The sequence below is a fragment of the Cervus elaphus genome, chromosome 22 (assembly GCF_910594005.1).
Source record: "Cervus elaphus chromosome 22, mCerEla1.1, whole genome shotgun sequence".
Taxonomy (NCBI): Eukaryota; Metazoa; Chordata; class Mammalia; order Artiodactyla; family Cervidae; genus Cervus; species Cervus elaphus.
Window position 1 is genome coordinate 30,489,472 of NC_057836.1, and position 20,765 is coordinate 30,510,236.

Below are 20,765 nucleotides of genomic sequence, written 5' to 3' on the forward strand. Positions count from 1 at the left end.
TCCTTAGCTGGGGTAGCTTAAGTTGTTCAGAGGTCAATTATTTGAACAGTTTGCATACAAAATTTAAGGCCTCCATTCTCTGGATCTCTCCTTTATGAGATTCTCCCCTGAATTTATTTTTCAGATTAGATCAACATTTATTGCAAAAATACAAGCAGGTTTTCTGATCCAAGTGCTTTGGCTCCTCTGATGCAAGGGTATATTTAGATAAAAAATTGAGAGTTAAGATAATACAGTTGCAATCATATGTGTATACATAACATTTCTAAAATGTATGTATATATGCTGGCTGTTCATTGCTGCACGCGTTTTTCTCTAGTTGCAGTGAGTGGAGGCTACTCTCTAGTTCTGTTCATGGGCTTCTCATTACAGTGGCTTCTCTTGTTGTGTGGCACGGGCTCTGGCCACAGAGGCTTCAGTAGTTGCAGCACTTGGGCTCAGTAGTTGTGGCTCCTAAGCTCTAAAGCACAGGCTCAGTGGTTACGGCACACAGGCTTAGCTGTTGTAAAGCATGTGGGATCCTCCTGGAGAGAGGATCAAATCTGTGTCTCCTGCATTGGCAGGCAGACTCTTTTACCACTGAGCCACCAGGGAAGCCCTTACATATACATTTTGATCAGAACATTACACTGATGACCTACAGGCTTTTTTTAAATCTCAGGCAAAATGTTAATTTCCTCTTATCTATCCACACTTTAATATATTTCATAGACTTTAAAGAAGCATCATAAAAAATATGGAACACTTCACAAACCTGCATGTCATCCTTGTGCAGGGACCATACTTATCTTCTCTGTATTGTTCCAAATTTAGTATATTTGCCGCCAAAGCAAACACTCTCCCCTAAATTTTAATCTAAACTCTTTTTTCTTATTCTTCAGGTCAAAAGTCCTGTGAGTTTTCTAAAAGAATTTTGACTTTTCTGAATAATGCTAACCGTGGGCTCGCCTTAAAGCCTTAAGAAAAAGAACCTTAGGTGTCTCCTTTAAGTGTTAACTCCTCTCCAGACTCTGACAGCTGTTTTTGCTCTCCTATGTTTTGGGGTGTTTTTTTGTTTTCCCCTAAGACTTTACAGGATCAATCCAGTGGGAACTTATTCAGTTACATTGGAGAACTAAATGTTTAAAAATCACCCTCAGCCTGCTGAGGGTACATAAGAAGAATAATGCAAAAAATAAGATTTGATTCATGGAAATGTAAACAAATCTTGGTTTTTACTGAGGAAAAAAAAAAGGAGAGAGTTATGGAAAAGTTAGGGTGCAGTAGGGTAGGAATAAGCTGTTAATGTAACAAGCCTGAATATGGATTAACTGTACAATTATCCACTGGTAAATCTCAAAACTGCTTCCATACAAAACTCTCTCTTGAGCACCAAACCTGCCTTACCTGTGCCTATCAGGTAGAAGTTTACTTTTAGACATCTCAGATTTCCTTTGTGAGGAGATGGTTTCATTGTCTTCCCTAAGACTTCTCTTTTTCTCATCCCAAATAATAGTATTACTACATAAAATGAAGCAAACTACTAAACAAAATCAGAATACTTATATTCCATTATTCCCACATTTTATTGGTTCTCCTCTTAAACTTCTCCCAACCATGTCTGTAACCTTCTGTTCCCCTCTTCCCATCTCTGCTCATCTTTCTTTCCGAAATCAGCTTCCTAACTAACGTCTTTGCCATAAATTCATCTTCCTCATGACTACAGAATTATCCCTCTAAAATTTAATTTCCTTAGGTCACATTTTAAAATGCCGATTGATCTCGCCGCAGTTGGCATATTTCTATCCTTATATTTCACCCACAGATATTCTTTTTGTTTTGCAAATGATCTGTGTTCTTCCACTACTCTGAGCTTTCTGTAAGTTTCCTATTTTGTTTAAAATGTTTATTTCTTGTTTGGTTTCTAAGCTTCTTTTATTCCCTAAAGACTTCGTTCAAATGTTACCACGTCTATAGGAACTTTGACCTCTGCAGATAGAATTAACCACTGTCCTGCATACTCATGGATTTATAAATGTGTAGCAACCGCAGTACTCATTACATTATTATACTGGCATTATTAGTTCATTGGACCAGGAAGACATTCATTCTTTGGGGGCATTTATTATGTCTTAATTGTTTTTGCTTCCCTTCTTACGCTGTGTCTTTTTCCAACTCCAAGGCTTAGTGGAGATAATTACCATACTGTAGTTGCTCAACTAATATTTGCTGAGTAAGTGAATTAAGGTTCAAATGAGTTTATGTTGTTGATTATGGCTGTACGCAAGGCAATGTGGAAACTTGGAACTGCCTTCTGACCTTAATTCTAGAGCTCTTGCCATAATAAACAAAGAATTGACCTGCCACTATTGCAGGTAAATACCGACTTTACCTTTTATCTCAGGGCTCGTTGTGTCTTTCTGCCTGTGATATTTTAAAATGCTTTTGATAATTGGGAATATTTGTATCTCTGTTCTGAAATCTCTCAGTCTTGAATTCCCTATCCTCATGGCATCAGTCTTTTAATATTTTTCATTGAAGAAATTGGTTTTTTATTACTTAATTATTTATGTTCTAAGAAAATCACCATACCATTCTTTCTCTGAACTTCAGCCCCACATTAGGAACATGGCTAAAATGCTCACAGCTCAGGTTACAGTTGGAATAAAAGAAAGCACATTTATAAATCTATCTACAGTAACTCATTCCATATCCTTCTAAAATCCTAGTTTAAGAAGAATCCTATTGTAGCCCTTGTGTTTGCATCTGTTACTCTTTTCTTCTTTGTAAAACCAATTTACAAATTTTGATTTTATTGAATCTCTCTTTTGTTTTGAGTTAATCTTCTTTTTAAGATTGAAAATATGGACATTGCAAAAATATGGACATTGCAAAAATATTGACAAAAATATCGACATTGAAAATATGGACATTTTTCAGAACTTTTAGAAAGCTTCTCTTGTATAAGACAAGCTTTACTTCTGGTCACACTTGTTATCTGCTTTAATGAGATAAAGTCCTGTTACTTTCTGAAAGCCCCTCCTCTTTGATTGTACCAATTAGAGCTTTGATGATCAGGACTTAGATAAAAATTTGCCTCAGTATTTCTTTAATAATCAATAAATCATTTTGTCAGTGTGCTCATTACTGATTCTGCAGCAGCTCAAATAGTTCCTGACAAAACATGTGTTTGGCTAAATGATCAGAGTTCTATATTTAACTGAATGAATTTACAGCCAAAAGCTGAGTGAAGATAGCTCACAGTGATAATAAAATCAGACATTTATCAATGCTTATTACATGCCAAAAATTTTATGTATATTATTTTAATTAGTCTTCATAACAATTTTATTGTAATTATCTCCATCTAAAAGCTGAAAATCTAAAAAATGAGAGGTTTCACTCCATGTAAACTCTACACCGTATTTATAACCAGGGAGCAACAATTTATTCAACAACCAAAAACCATTTATGGTGTATATACTCATAATGTGTCAGGCATCTGAGTTTAATTAAAAGCCTCATAACATCTTTTTCTATTTATTAGAAGAAAGGTAGAACTTGACTTCTAGTTCAATATAGCACACTGCGAATAATAAGGCTGAAGCCATGTCCTCCCCCTACCAATTTTAATAAAAATGTAAAAGATATTAAAAGCAACTTGTGGATGTGCTAGAAAACAAGAAAAAATACATTCTGTAAATCAGAAACAGTTTTCGAAAAACTAAGAAGGAAAAAGAATTAGGCTAAAGAAAGAAATCACAGTCTAATACAAGTGCAGGAGAAGAAAGCTGGAAAAACATGGACATGACTCCAGGGATGCTTCAAAGGCAAAAGCCAGTGATCATGGGATCAAGACAGGTCCCAGAGACAAGCAGCAGGCATCTGTATGGTGTGTTCCACTCACTGTCAGAGAAAAAATGCCTCTTTCTTTGTTTAACATTTCACCTGATTGTCAAATTACCCTCCCACCCCAACTTAGTCCAAGCAGCAAACTGCAGAGGCATCTACCCTGGGCAGGAAAAGTGACTGTGGGTGGAGGCCTGGGCATATGGAGCAGAACAGTGTCCCTAGTGGCTGGTGACACCATGGAGAAGTGAAGGGCCCACATGCAGATTAACCATTAACTTGTTTTAGTCACTACAACATGTCTGACTCTTTTGGACCCTGTGGACTGTAGTCTGCCACGCTCCTCTGTCCATTCAATGCTGGAACAGGTTACCGTTTCTTTCTCTGGGAGATCTTTTTGACCCAGGGATCAAACCTGGGTCTCCTGCATCTGCAGGCTGAGTCTTCACCACTGAGCCACCCTGCTGCCTCTCCATCCCAGAAAGGCTTCCCAAAGACTAAATATTCAAAGACAAGGAAAGGGAGCTTCCATATGTAAAAGAAAGCAGGCAGGCAAGAATCACCAGATAATTTATTTACTTCACCACTCTTGAAAAGAGGCAACAAACTCAATAAGTTAAAAAATTCACCCATGGCTGTACACACACACACACACACACACACACACAAGTGTGTATATGTATATATACCTATCTATAAGATTTACTTATATATAGTTATATACATATTTATAAAAAGAACAGAACTTTAAAATTAGTAAAGGGTAGGGGAGAGGAATGCAGGAGGAAATGCTCACCAGAAGTTCTACATCTGTATAAAATTTCATATATCAGGGGATGACAAAAGTGAAGAGAAGTTCCAGGGGGAAAAAATGAAGCTATGTAGTAACATGCCTCTATCGGTCAGCCACAATGACAGTTGGAACTTATCCAGGAGGACATGTTACTTCTCTCAGCAGAAGCCTACACACATTTTTTCAATGGGAAAATACATTTTTTATAGTTTTAAAAGCATATGATGTTAAATTTATTGTCTTAACCAATTTTTAAAGGTACAGCTCAGTGGTGTTAAGTATATTCATGTTGTTTACAACAAATCTCTAGACTTTCTCATCTTGCAACACTGAAATACTTACTAACCACTAATATTCTATGTTGTCTTCACCCGGTTTTGGGAACCCATATTTTTACTTTCTGCTTTTATGATTTTGGCTACTTTAAATACTTCACACGAGTAGAATCATACAGTATTTCTTCCTTTGTGACTGGCTTACTTCGATTAGCATGTCTTTGAGGCTCAGCCATGTTGTAGCATGTGATAGGATTTCCTTCTTTGTAGCTTTGAAAAGAAGAGAAGTGAAAAGCAAAGGAGAAAAGGAAAGATATACCCATTTGAATGCAGAGTTCCAAAGAATAGCAAGGAGAGATAAGAAAGCCTTCTTAAGTGATCAATGCAAAGAAATAGAGGAAAATAATAGAATGGGAAAGACTAGAGATCTCTCCAAGAAAATTAGAGATACCAAAGGAACATTTCATGCAAAGATGGGCTCAATAAAAGACAGAAATGGTATGGACCTAACAGAAGCAGAAGATATTAAGAAGAGGTGGCAAGAATACACAGAAGAACTATACAAAAAAGATCTTCATGACCCAGATAAGCACAGTGGTGTGATCACTCACTTAGAGCCAGAATCCTGGAATGTGAAGTCAAGTGGACCTTAGGAAGCATCACTACGAACAAAGCTAGTGGTGGTGATAGAATTCCAGTTGAGCTATTTCAAATCCCGAAAGATGATGCTGTGGAAGTACTGCACTCAACATGCCAGCAAATTTGGAAAACTCAGCAGTGACCACAGGACTGGAAAGGTCAGTTTTCATTCCAATCCCAAAGAATGCTCAAGCTATACCGCACAATTGCACTCATCTCACACTTTAGTAAAGTAATGCTCAAAATTCTCCAAGCCAGGCTTCAGCAATACATGAACCGTGAACTTCCAGATCTTCAAGCTGATTTTAGAAAAGGCAGAGGAACCAGAGATCAAATTGCCAATATCCACTGGATCATCAAAAAAGCAAAAGAGTTCCAGAAAAACATCTATTTCTGCTTTATTGACTACGCCAAAGCCTTTGATTGTGTGGATCACAATAAACTGTGGAAAACTCTGAAGGAGATGGGAATACCAGACCACCTGACCTGCCTCTTGAGAAACCTGTATGCAGGTCAGGAAGCAACAGTTAGAACTGGACATGGAACCAAACAGACTGGTTCCAAATAGGAAAAGGAGTATGTCAAGGCTGTATATTGTCACCGTGTTTATTTAACTTATATGCAGAGTACATCATGAGAAATGCTGGACTGGAGGAAGCACAAGCTGGAATCAAGATTGCCGGGAGAAATATCAATAACCTCAGATATGCAGATGACACCACCCTTATGGCAGAAAGTGAAGAAGAACTAAAGAGCCTCTTGATGAAAGTGAAAGAGGAGAGTGAAAAAGTTGGCTTAAAGCTCAACATTCAGAAAACTAAGATCATGGCATCCGGTCCCATCACTTCATGGGAAATAGATGGGGAAACAGTGGAAACAGTGGCTGACTTTATTTTTCTGGGCTCCAAAACCACTGCAGATGGTGATTGCAGCCATGAAATTAAAAGATGTTTATTCCTTGGAAGGAAAGTTATGACCAACCTAGACAGCATGTTTAAAAGCAGAGACATTACTTGTCAACAAAGGTCCATCTAGTCAAGGCTATGGTTTTTCCAGTAGTCATCTATGGATGTGGCAGTTGGACTATAAAGAAAGCTGAGGGCCAAAGAATTGATGCTTTTGAACTGTGGTGTTGGAGAAGACTCTTGAGAGTCCCTTGGATTGCAAGGTGATCAAACCAGTCCATCCTAAAGGAGATCAGTCCTGGGTGTTCATTGGAAGGACTGATGTTGAAGCTGAAACTCCAATACTTTGGCCACCTCTGCAAAAAGCTGACTCATTGGGAAAGACTCTGATATTGGGGAAGATTGAGGGTAGGAGGAGAAGGGGCCGACAGAGGGTGAGATGGTTGGATGGTGGCATCACCGACACAATGGACATGGGTTTGGGTGGACCCCGGCAGTTGGTGATGGACAGGGAGGCCTGGCGTGCTGCGGTTCATGGAGTCGCAAAGAGTCAGACATGACTGAGCGACTGAACTGAACTGAGAAACCAATGACATTAACCTAATGAAAAATTCAACTTTGTCCTACTCTAATAATCTGATGCTGTAATCAAGTTAGAAAATGATGCTTTATGGATATAATGATGTTAATGTTAAAAGGACTAAGAAGTACCAATTGAAATAGAAGAAAGTGAGTATGCTTTTAACACACACATGCACACACACACAATACTAGGTAAAGAAGAGAAGCTTTTTTAATTCTGTGTATATATAAGCATTATGTGATCTTATGATTAATCATTTTTCCCTTTCCTGCTTTTCGTTAGATGTTCTTGGCAGCCCTGTCACTCAGCTTTATTTCTAAGTCACTGGGTGCAATCATTATGAAAAGTTCCATCACTCAAATAGAAAGGAGATTTGACATATCATCTTCTACTGTTGGCCTAATTGACGGAAGCTTTGAAATTGGTAAGTTTTGTATGCATTTTGATTATTTAGTAATCAGAATTGCAGAGGTAAAAACTGTTCGTGTATGCTCTCCACCACTGATCCTTAACCAGAGGTAAGGATCCCCACTCCCCTGCCGTGGCAATTTGGCAGTATCTGGAGACATTTTTGGTTGTCATCACTGAGGAATAGGGAATGGTACTGGCCTCTAGTGGTGGAGGCCAGAAATGCCTCTAAACATCCCACAATGCCCAAGACAGCTCCAAAACAAAGGATCACCTAGTCCAAAATGTCAAAAGTATAGAGGTTAAGCAGCTCTGATTTACACAAGCTCACTGTCTGCAAACTAATATTTTGCAGGGTTTTAACCTTCCTTTTCTCAAGATGCACTAGTGCAAGAAAAATTTGGAGAGAGGAATACGATTCTGATGATTAAAGAACGGAGGAACAGTTCTGAAGCAATATTTGTTAGGGTCTACTTACTGTTTGAAAAAAGTGAAAGAGTTAGTCAGTTGTGTCTGACTCTTTGTGACTCCATGCACTGTAGCCCACTAGGCGCCTCTGTCCCTGGAATTCTCCAAGATTACTGTGGTGGGTAGTCATTCCCTTCTCCAGGGGGATCTTTGCAACCCAGAGATCAAACCCAGGTGTCCTGCATTGCAGGCAGATTCTTTACCATCTGAGCCATCATACCCCATTTCCAGGTTCACAAACACACGTCCCCCTGCAGTTTCAAAGCTGTTTAAATGCGTTCTTAGGACACAATGTACTATCTGTGAATGTTGACTTCTTCAGCTGTTTTTCCTACAGCTATAAGAAAGAGGAAAGATATTTACTCAATGCATTTTTCATTCAATTTTAGCTTTCTTTAAATTTCTATTAAGTATCTTTCATGGTCCTAGACGCCAGAAGTATAAGAAAAGAATAAACACTGTATGGTATCTGCTCTAAAAGAACATACATACCACTGACAAAAGAGATAAATGAGCAGGGGTTTCGATCCCTAGTTGAGGAACTGGGATCCCACATAGATAATGGCATGGCCAAAGAAAAAGAGCATACTTGTAAAAAAATATATGTAATCTATAAAACAGACATAAATTTTGAGTCCCTTCAAATCATTAAAAAGTGGGGGAAAAGGAAAATGGGCAGACTGTTTAACAGGATATAGAATTGGGGGTTAAATTTTTTTTTAAGAACATTGAGTATATTGTTTTGTTTTCTTCATTTTAATTTGGATTTCTCCAATACTGGTGAGATTTTGTATAATTATTGAGCAATTGAATTATTGAGAAATTGAATTATTTCTCTTATTTTATGAGCTGGTTGCTGAACACCTCTGCCCATTTTCCTCTGCCCAGATACCATACAGTGTTTATTTTTTTCTTGTACTTCTGGCTTCTAGGACCATGGAAGGTACTTAATAGGAATTTAAAGAATGCTAAAAGTGCATGAAAAATGCACGAGTAAATACCTTTCCTCAAGTAATTTTGTCCATTTTTCTCCATTCCAAAACAACCGACTCAACTCCAAATTCTTCAGAAATTTTGCTTCATTGATATCACCAAGTAATTCAAGTCCTTTCACTCTTATCTAAAGTAAAGTCTATTTATTAATAATACCATACAACTGTATAGTGAGTGGCTTAAGCTAAGTGAGTTTTATCCTAATTAGATTACCAGATCTTGGAGCACATCTTATGGGCTTCCCAGATGGTTCTAGTAGTAAAGAATTCTCCTGGCAATATAGAAGACCTAAGAAATGCAGGTTTGATCCCTGGAGGAGGGCATGGCAACCCACTCCAATATTCTTGCCTGGAGAATCCCACTGAGACAGGAGCCTGAAGGGCTACAGTTCATAGGATCGCACAGACCGACACAACCAAAGCAACTTGGCATGCACATACTATGTCTTATGCTTTATTTGTATCCATTCTGGGCTTTCTATTCTCTTGGACACAAATGTGGACTCAGTTACTGTTTGCTATAATGAATCATATAAAAATAATTTTGTTCTCTTTGTAGGAAATTTGCTTGTGATTGTATTTGTGAGTTACTTTGGAGCCAAATTACACAGACCGAAGCTAATTGGAATTGGTTGCATTATTATGGGAACTGGAAGTATTTTGACTGCCTTACCGCATTTCTTCATGGGATAGTAAGTGGCTCTATGCTACCAATGATCATTTCCTTGTAAACTAATCATAGAATTTTGTTTTTTATTTTTAAATAAGTATTCCCCTTAAGAAGAATGTCCACTAAGCATGTATAGAAATGGATTATATTTTCTAAATAATAATTAACTCATTGTTTTATCTACCGTGGCTCTCATTGATATTGAAACAGGAATAGCAATAAATCAGATGCAGTTTCATAGAAAATAAATAAGCTTTTTGTGACTTTTTACTATAACATATATTTTATGTCTTTGCCTACAAGATTTTGATACTATTTAATAAGACTTTATTTACTGACCCCAGGTCCAACTGCTCACCACCCAAAATTCAATACCTGAGAGGCAATTGTTGGTAGAAAGAAAATTTTGCTTTTAATCAGAATGCCAACAATCTGTGGAAAAGATGGATTCCTATGCCCCCAAAATCAATTCCTGTGATTCTATTTAGCCATAAAAGTTTTTGAAGGGAAAAGAGAAGGGATCTGTTAATCATTGAGAAAGAGGGTCAAAGTCGTTACCATCCCCCACTGTGGGCAGGCTTGTCAATTTCTTGTGATCTTTCTTTAGAGGCTACTTTGTTCACACAGCTTATTCACTGAAGGGAAAACTAGGAAAGAGATCTGGTCATTCGTTAATTACTTATTCTTCATTTTTACTTCTTTGATCTACGGAAGGAATAGACAGGTTAGGTAAGATATCTTGTGATCAAAAGGTTTGAAAGGTGTGCTTTAGCTGGAGATTGAGTAGCACATGGAGTGCCTGATTTAAAAGTTGGTTACGATATACTTTTGCTAAAGTGAAGAGACAAAGGACCTCTTGCAGAGACCTCTTTCCTGCCAAAAGCTTCTCACAACTTCCCTACTCAACTCCCTGCAGTTTGGGTTTTCCCACTACCACCTCCACGGAACCTTCTCCCTAAGTCTCTGTGTAGTTTTAATTAGAGTCAGATACTGATGGCAGAAAACCAAAAATAGTGATGGCTTAAAGAAGATAGGAGCTTAGTTTTTACATAAAAAGTTAATGTAGCCAACCTAGGCCTTGACTGTCCTTGACCATCATGGTCTAAGTTGTGGCAATGTTGTTCCTTACAACAGGACAGAAGAAGGGATGAAGAATAAGAAGAAAAAGAACTCACACAGGCTGAGGCTTAAGAAATATCCTCAGAAGCATAACACTTCTACTGGCTTCAAGCTAGCCAGAACTTTGTTACACCTCACATCTAGATATAAAGTTGGGGAAAAATAGACTTTATTTCAGGCATCCATTTCCCAGCTAAAGTTCCCAGATTCTGTTACCATAGAAAGGGGAGAATGTGGATACTGAGAGCCAATGAGCAGTTTCTGCTAAAGATATAAATTACTTACTCATTATCAATGCCAAAAGCCATGCTTTTTTGTTACTATGTTAATTACTATATTTGATTTTCATAAGGTCTTTCTTCTTCCTGGTACTGTTCCTTCTTATTTCCATCATCGTACTCCCTCTTGATTTATTTCCTCCTTTTGGTTTCTCCATCATACCCACCCGTTCCTTATGCTTCTGACGCCATAGGGTCAGTCTTGCCTAAGTTCCCTTACCAATCTTCTTCACTTTACGCTCTACATGATTTGTGTCAAGTACATGCATTAAATGCAACTATCACTGTACAGTGAGTTTATCTTATACTCAAGGTTTATATAATCAACCACCTCAAGGGTATCTCCAGCCTAACACCCTACAAACATTTTCCACCCATATATTCAGAACTGAATTTATCTCTGTGCCAAAACCAACTCAGATTTTTCACATTCACTCTTTCAGCAGTGATTCATTTATCCACAGGTAAACCAAAGTCAAGAATCTCATCTTAGACTTACTCTTTGCTTTGGTACACATGACCAGTGGTCACCAAATCTTGCTTTTTATACCTCTTATATGTCAAAGTTGTCCTTTTTTTCTTTCCCATCATCTCTGGCCTGGACTTTCTGCATCCCATCTCAACTTCATTGTAACTCACATTCTATACTGCAGTATTCATTTTACTTTTTTTAATTTTTATTTTAAAAAATTATTTATTTTGTTGTAATGGGTCTTATTGCAAGCACTTGATATATTTAATATTCATTGCAGTATGCAGAATCTTTAGTTGCAGTATGTGAGATCCAGTTCCTTGACCAGGGATAAACCCAGGCCCCCTGCCTTGAGAGCTTGGAGTCTTAGCCACTGGACCAGCAAGGAAGTCCTATGGTGTTCATTTTAAAAGCAATTATTATTTCACTACTACTTAAAACTCCCAATATCCTAGAGCAGTATTTTTCAAAATTCAGATCCTGAAAAACTTGTCAATCAGTAAATCAATTCAGATTATTGAGACCAACAATTTTCTAATATGATAGGATAGAATAGGATAGAACAGAATAGAAGAAAACACAGTTATTCTGTGAAACTTTCTTTTTGGTTTTATAAATTTGTGGGGGGGGGGGGACATGTATGTATTGTGATTGTGATGCAAAATGTATTTCTCACTGTTGGTATAGTCAAAGTATTGAAAGTCTCTTGCCTATGAATTAATATCTAGGTTTATTTGCATATACAGGTAATTCATTGATTTGGCCTTGACTATCTTCCCAGTTTCATTTTACACGGCTTCCCATGATTGAGGACCACACTCTAGGTCTAGAGTTTTTCAAATGTGCCATTATAAGTCATACTTTTGTTCATAGTGTTTCTACAGCTTTGAGTACTTTTCCTTCTTTGTCTACCTGTTAAACTCCTTTCTGTCTTCAAAATTCATCTCCTATGGAATCCTCACTGTGAAGTTTTCTCTAATCCATACTCTTCTCAATATCCAAGCAAAGTTGATCATCTCTTTCCTTTACAACAACTCGGGACCTGACATATTAACCTTTTTGTATCTTTCATCATATATGTTTATCTTAGAGGATGTAAGATATTTTGATAACAAAAGCTGTGTGTTTTATTTCTAGTGATTTAGAGTTGCACAGAATGCCTGGCATACAGTAGGTTGCCCTTGGAACTCACAGGGTACCTCAGTATTTTTAATATATATTGTTTATTGAAGTATAATGGATGAATTATAATAGTAACAGGTGCATAACATAGAGATTCATTATTTTTATAGATTATACTCCATTATTTATAAAATGCTGGCTATATTCCCTGTGCTGCACATCACATCTTAGTATCTTATTTCTTTTGTGCCTAGTTGTTTGTACTTCTAATCCCTTTAACCTATTCTCTCTCTCTTCCCCCAATCCTCTTCCTACTGATAACCCTTAACTTGTTCTCTGTATCTGTGAGTCTGTTTCTGTTTTGTTATATATGTTCTTTTTATTTTTTTAGGTTCCACATATAAGTGAAAACATACAGTCCTTTGTCTTTCTCTGCCTGACTTATTTTACTAAGCACAATACCTTTCCGTCCATTCATGTATTTTTAAATAACAACATTTGTACTATTCTAGGTCCATCTCTGTTGTTCTAATTAAGTTCTTCTTTATCAAACTGAAATAGACTAGAACTTTTTAAACTAAGTTTTGAGGAGTCAGGCATATGACTCTGTGCGTGTGAGTGTGTGTGTGTGTGTGTCCATGAAAGAAATTCAGGTAAATTATTGATGGAAAATGCAGGTGAATCGGTATGATTGTAAATTAATTTTGAAAGTTTAGATTGTAACCATCTTTGAAGATAATTCAAAGGGATGAATAAATGCACTTAGCAATTTTTTTTAAACTTGAAACCAAGATATTTCATACATTGACCAGAATAGAAGAATTCTTAGGATGACAGCAATGTGATAATCTACCTTGCCTGGGTAGTATTACCAGATATTTCTTAGCAAACACTTCTTTTTTACTTTTACCTATCACTTCTCCTAACATGTAGGCTGGGAAACTGACAAAGAGTATCCTGATAATTTGGAGAAGATAATGGTACAGTTAAAGGGGAAAATTCCTCTGCATTTCTGGGAAAAGTAAAACTATTCAGCAAATATAGTAATGTTCTTACAGTTACAGGTATTCTAAAGATACCACTTTTAATCCATCAGAGAATTCAACATCAAGTTTTCCAACTTGTTTGATTAACCAAACTTTGTTAGCCAATAGAACATCACTGGAGGTAGTGGGAAAAGGTAAGAATTGAATTCACACTATTGAATATTACTGTCACAAATAAATATTCTAAAATGTAACAATTATATTACATCTATAACAAACTATTATATTATCTATTAGCAAAGTTTATTAAAAAACAATAGGAAAAACATTTTCATTTTGTGTATGTAAGACAAAAATCATTGTTAATGTATAAAGAGCTTCTAGAAGCAATAAGAAAAAAGGAATATTTTGATATGAAATTGGCAAAGAAAATATGCCACTAATGTAAAAGAAGAGGAAGTGGCATGAATATATTTAAATGTAATTTTACTCTTTATGAAAAATGCAAATTATTACACAAATTAAAGATTGTTTACCTACTAAAATGCAAATCATTTTATTACAGTACTAGTTAAAAATTTTGCTACCTATTAGATAGGAAAATATTAAAAATTTAAAAAAGAAATGAGGTATAGGAAAAAGCCACATTTTATGTATTATAGAGAGTGTATAAATTTCTCTTTTGGAGGTTAATTTTTAAGATGATAAAGGACAAAAATATGCATATCTGCTTAAATCAGCAATTCTACTTTTATTGCTTTATCTTAAAGGAAATAATCAGGAATATACAGAAGGATTTATTTATCATTATAATCATGGCATCCCATGGCACTTTACTACTCTTGCCTGGGAAATCCCATGACAGTAGAGCCTAGTGGGCTACAGTCCATGGGGTTGCAAAAGAGTCGGACACGACTCAGCAGCCAAAAACAACAAACAAGGAAAGAGATTGATTAAAGAAATAATGAAACTTATTCAGCACACTACGATGCAGTCATTAAAATCCTGCTATAAGAACATAAAGAATATTATGCATATTTTTGTGTTCACTAAAAATGTGAAAGATATAAACAAACATCAGAAGTGGCTCTCTGTGTGTGGTGGGATTAGGATCATTTTACTTGTTTTCTTTGTGTTTCTCTACATTGTCAAATTCTGTAATGTGACTATAAATCATTCTTATAATTAGAAAAGAACAAAACACTTTAAATGGAATAATTAAAGGGTTACATTAGTTGAGTTTTTAACAGGAATGCTAGGATTAATGTTTAAAATAAAGCATTCTCTTGTCTACGTAGGTTGGGAAAAGGATTCTGGATCATATATGTGGATATATGTTCTAATGGGTAATATGCTTCGTGGAATTGGGGAAACCCCTATTGGACCCTTGGGGATTTCTTACATCGATGATTTTGCTGAAGAAGGACATTCTTCTTTGTATTTAGGTAATGTACAGAAAATAGCAGGTTTTATGGTTACTTTCCCTGGGCGTAACTTGAAATAACAGTGCTCCTCAACTCATTCTTTTATTTAATGAAAAGTTATTTTGGGAAATATATTGAGTAGTATTACTTTAAAAAATTTAATAAAAACCATGTATTATTGGCATCTGATAAAAATGTTTTATAATGTTTTTAGGTAATTTGCTTGCAGTAACAATGATTGGTCCAATCATTGGCTTTTTACTGGTATCTCAGTTTTCTAAAATGTATGTGGATATTGGATACGTGGATCTAAGTAAGTACTCTCAGAACAAGGTAACATGATAATGCTTTTGAAGTACATGACAGCATCCTTCCAAATAAGTGAATTCATTCTTTCAGTGGCTTTTTGCAGACTAATTGTCAAAAGTTACAAACAAGAAATGTGTTAATATTTATAATAAAAATAAAATACATCTCCTATCAACATCAGGTGGTGCTAGTGGTAAGGAATCTGCCTGCCAGTGCAGGAGATGTAAGAGGTGCTGGTTCAATCCTTAGGTCAGGAAGATCCCTTGGAGTAAGAAATAGCAACCCACTCTGGTACTCTTGCCTGGAAAACTCCATAGACAGAGGAGCCTGGGGGTTTACAATCCATGGGGTCACAGAGTCTGACACAACTGAGCACACACATAGCTGTCTAAATCAGGCTTTTACAAATAAGCACAAAATAAGAAAATTCAAGAAACTTAAGATGACTTCATCCAAAATAATTGCAAACTAATTGCAGGTCTCTCCGTAGGCCCTCTGATGTCACTTACATGCATTTCTTAGAAAACCCTCTCTATCTGCATAGTTTAAAGTCTCTTCTAAAATGTGGCTCCTCTTCAGAGAAGTCTTACTTCACCATGTTCTACTGGCACCAAAAGTTAAACATCCCTGTTAATCACCAAGAGCATGTCTTTACTGTGGTCTTTATCACAATGAGCCACAAGTATGTGTACACTGATATGCCATCTCTTTTAGAACATAACAATATAGTGTCTGTATTGACATATAATAAGTAATTAGCATTTGGAAATAAGCAAATCAGATTTTCTATTGCACCAGGTCTACATAGAGTAGACTTCACAGAAGTCCAGTGATAACCACAATCTTGCAAGTATTTTAATATAAAGCTAAAATGTGGACCTGATGGAATATGTTATGTCTTCTATTTTGGATGTGTGAATCATATTCTATGTTTCTATTCATTCACTTCCAGGTTCATCATTTCTTTTACCACCAGGAACCTAGAAATAAATGATTATTAAAATCTTTGGAATGATAGTTTTGTAACCTCTTTTCTATAGTCAGAAATTACTACTCATAGTGTTTTAGATACATGGTAATCCCATTTCTACCACTAAATGTCAAGACTTAATTATATCTTCTCTTAGTTAGTCATGGGTGTGATGTGAACAGATTATGAAGTACACATTGGCAAGCTCCAATGCCAATGGAGCCAATGAGATAACAAGTGAATAAAGAGTGTTAAGTATGATGGTTAAACTTGTAAGAACTGGTGGTGGTGAACTACCCTCTGAACACACTTGAAAATGCATTTACTACTCAGACTCAACCTATTCTTTTCATGCAGAAATCTGGATCCAGCATTGACAAAATCTACTGATTGGTTTTTAAGAAAATCTAGAAATCCAGACTTCCATGTAGAATCTTCCAATTTTTATGATAGTGTGTGAGCAAAGGAGAACACTTCAGAAGGCTGTGTCTAGACAGGTTATGATCTCTAGTTCTTATGTGTAGACCAGGGATAGAGCACAAAAAAATGTTACCAAGATGACATTTCTGACAGATGGTAAATAAGTACTTGGCATATAGATGGAGTCTCTGATTTTACCAATCATTTCTAAAGCCTACTAGAGTTGCTGATTATGAAATAATATGAACGTGCAAAGCAATTTTAAACTCAGATCTGTGCATAGTTTAAAACCACTTCAATAAATAGAATGACTAACGCGTATATATGGAATTTAGAAAGATGGTAACGATAACCCTATATGCAAAACAGAAAAAGAGACACAGAAATACAGAACAGACTTTTGAACTCTGTGGGAGAATGTGAGGGTGGGATATTTTAAAAGAACAGCATGTATACTATCTATGGTGAAACAGATCCCCAGCCCAGGTGGGATGCATGAGACAAGTGCTCGGGCCTGGTGCACTGGGAAGACCCAGAGGAATCAGGTGGAGAGGGAGGTGGGATGGGGAATCGGGATGGGGAATACGTGTAAATCCATGGCTGATTCATATCAATGTATGACAAAACCCACTGAAATGTTGTGAAGTAATTAGCCTCCAACTAATAAAAAATTTAAAAAAAAATAAAAAATAAATAAATAAATAGAATGAATAATTTACTTCTTTATATCAAATCAATGTTTTCTCATGTTAAAGAGTTTTTCTTATAGATCAAAGAGTAACAACACCATTCTTGTGCTTCAGATTTCTATGGTGTGTTTGTGTGTGGTACTTCCTTATTAGAATGTTTACTTTATACTCAATGAAACAGTTCATTTATACTTGTTTAGATATAGCACATGGGCTTCCCTGGTGCTCAGAGGTAAAAAATCTGCCTGCAATGCAAGAGACCCGGGTTTGATCCTTGGGTCAGGAAGATCCCCTAGAGAAGGCAACCCACTGCAGTATTGTTGGCTGAAAAATTCCATGGACAGATCAGCCTGGCAGGCTACAGTCCATGGGATCGCAAAGAGTCGGACACAACTGAGTAACTAACACACACAAATATAGCACATACATATCACTCACACAGCTTTAAGGGAAAATATTATTGAAATAAAATGGTTAAATTTTCCCTAAAATTTTGAGTTCAGATTTTGAACTTGGAGTTTCAGTATGTATATATCTTCACCATTATCATCCTCTGTGCTGTCAAAGAGTTGGAAATGCAGGTTCTACCAGGGGGAAAACCTTACTATTAGCTCTGGGAATTTCTTGCAGACTGCTATAAGTTTCATTGCTGGTGATTTCTTGACCTCAGAAGATGGTGCCAATATAAGTTTTCAGACAGTGAGGATTCATGCCTTCCATGTTGCCATTGTTGTGATGCTCAGTCATGTCCAACTCTGTGACCCCATAGACTTCAGCCCGCCAAGTTCCTGTGTCCATGAAATTTTCTAGGTAGGAATACTGGAGTGGGTTGCCATTTTCTACTCCAGGGGATCTTCCGAACCCAGGGATGGAAGCTGCCATCTCTTGTGTCTCCTGCACTGGCAGTTGGATTCTTTATCACTGAGCCACCAGAGAATTCCAAAGTTGGCCCTCAAACAGTTTTCAGGCTTTAATCGTTCCATAAGGGCAGCTGTTCAGTCACGTCAACACAAAAACCACCAAGTTCACGCAGGCTCCGTCAATGACAACAGTGTCGTGATGGATTCCTAGACAAGAGCAACTGTAAAATGTCATTAAATGTTAGACTCACCCTTATTTCAAAAATGAAAATGTGTGAAAAAAAAATTGTCTCAGAATGGATGAAACATCATTTACTTTCTTCATCTATGAAGAACAGCAATTATTACCATTATTTCCCAGAAATTCTTACACTTCAAAATGATTTTTGACTGGCTTCTTCTTATTCTTTATTCTAGGCACTGTCAGAATAACTCCCCAGGACTCTCGTTGGGTTGGTGCTTGGTGGCTTGGCTTCCTTGCGGCTGGACTAATATCCATTATTTCTTCCATACCATTCTTTTTCTTGCCCAAAACTTTGGATAAACCAAATAAAGAAAAAAAAGCTTCAGCATCCTCAATATCTTTGCCTACGCAAAATGAAGAAAAGAGTCAAATGGCTAGTTTGACCAAGACTGGGCAAAATGTTACTGACACTGTAACTGGTAAGTATTTCACATTTATAGTTGGTTTGGAGTTGTTAATCCCAATGAAAGAGAGAGGTGATTATTCCAAAATAATGTCATACTCAAATCATCTAAAGTGAGTGTTCTTCTGTACTAAATTTGGTTGGATTATTCTTCTAAGATTCCTACTAAACTTCATAAGATTTTCTGAACACATATCAGCTCTGTAGAGAAGAGGATTAGGCTGTGGTCTTTAGCAGGGAGAAACCAGTTAAAGGTTAAAAAACTATCTGTTATTAGTAAACCAAAGACTATATAGTCATTTCCAAATTATATAGTACAAATTATGAGTTAAAAGGACTCTCTCTCTTTTTCTTTCTTGCTTTCTCTCTTGCTTCCTTCCTTTCTCTCTCATTTCCTTCTTTCCCTTCTTTATTTCCCTCCCTTCCTTCCTTTCTTTCGCTTCACAAATGGTACCAGGAATCATATTATGCCCTGATAATAGAATATTGCCTCTGTTTTTCAAGTATTTACAATACAGTGAGGTTGTAACAAGAAGTATATAGACAACAGCCATGTAGTGCCTATGTAAGGAATTCTGAGTACCTATAAACTGGGTAACTTAATTATACTTAGGTGGAGACATGGAGTATGCAGAAGGAAATCAGATCAAGTTTCTTTCTAGATAATTAGAGTAAGATTGCCTTCTTGGCACTTATATAGAAAAAATTGCTTACCTAAATATTCACAAATGAAGTAGAAACAAGAGTAGTAATAAAGAGTTCTGGAGTTAGTCATATGACTAAGAATCCCCCATAGTAGAGGATAGTGACTTTCCTTTCCAACATAAGCTGCCAAAGACTAATAGAGAACAATTTAAGAGCACAAATCTGTGATTGATCCAGCAGCAGTCAGAGCAATATGGTTAAAACAATGAGATGTTAACAGTGCAGTTTTCAGATCACACAGCAATGGTGGAGCAGTGAGGGTCAAAGCAGAGCAACACCTGAACCCTTGGCAACCTTTCAATTTAAAACTGAAGTGACATTAGAGACTGTTGGTGTAGCCCAAGTTCTCCCTCCCATCAGTTCTTCCACCTTCTCCTTTTATTGTTACTTTCTCCTCTCCACCTCTCTAATCTGAAAGCAGTGGTGTTACTTGTATGGGCTCATGAGAGATCTAATTTTTCAACTATGTTGGTAACTTGAAATTGGCCAAATAGGAGAAGTTACCACCACTTATTACCAAAATTGGGAAATATCCAAATCAGGCACTGCACTCCCAAGAATCAGTTGTTAAACATTTACCAGCACATCACTGAGGAGGTTTTTGAAATTAATATGCACACTAAAAATAACATCCCATTGAATTTTCATCCAATTTATACTATTTTCATACTGCAGCAAATTAAATCCATTAAAAGTAGTTGATTATTTAAACCTGTAATGAACATGGTTGACTGTAAGCCCAAAAAGAATGGAGAGGATAATGAAAATACAAAATTAGAACAATTGTTCAGTTCAGTTCAGTTCAGTTGCTCAGTCGTGTCCGACTCTTTGCGATCCCATGAATCGCAGTATGCCAGGCTTCCCTGTCCATTACAAACTCCCGGAGTTTACTCAGACATGTGTCCATCGAGTCAGTGATGCCATCCAGCCATCTCATCCTCTGTTGTCCCCTTATCCTCCTGCCCCCAATCTCTCCCAGCATCAGGGTCTTTTCCAATGAGTCAACTCTTCTCATGAGGTGGCCAAAGTATTGGAGTTTCAGCTTCAGCATCAGTCCTTCCAATGAACACCCAGGACTGATCTCCTTTAGGATGGACTGGTTGGATCTCCTTGCAGTCCAAGGGACTCTCAAGAGTCTTCTCCAACACCATCATCTATATTATCAACTGTGTTTGCAAGATAGTGACCAATATAAGATAGCAA

General features: G+C 36.8%; 1 protein-coding gene and 1 non-coding gene across 3 annotated transcripts in view; one reads left to right on the plus strand and one right to left on the minus strand.

Moving 5' to 3' along the window:
* LOC122680691 (solute carrier organic anion transporter family member 1B3-like) overlaps positions 1–20,765 on the plus strand; it is a 61,676-nt gene that overhangs the window by 21,785 nt on the left and 19,126 nt on the right. For both annotated transcript variants that reach the window (XM_043882322.1, XM_043882321.1), the window contains exons 3-8: positions 7,306–7,447; positions 9,451–9,583; positions 13,611–13,732; positions 14,837–14,983; positions 15,177–15,275; positions 18,628–18,873. In XM_043882322.1, the coding sequence (XP_043738257.1) occupies positions 7,306–7,447; positions 9,451–9,583; positions 13,611–13,732; positions 14,837–14,983; positions 15,177–15,275; positions 18,628–18,873 (889 nt within the window). The remainder of the gene's footprint in view (positions 1–7,305; positions 7,448–9,450; positions 9,584–13,610; positions 13,733–14,836; positions 14,984–15,176; positions 15,276–18,627; positions 18,874–20,765) is intronic.
* Positions 731–833, minus strand: LOC122680964. The gene has a single exon (XR_006336871.1). It is a non-coding gene; the product is annotated as a U6 spliceosomal RNA (small nuclear RNA).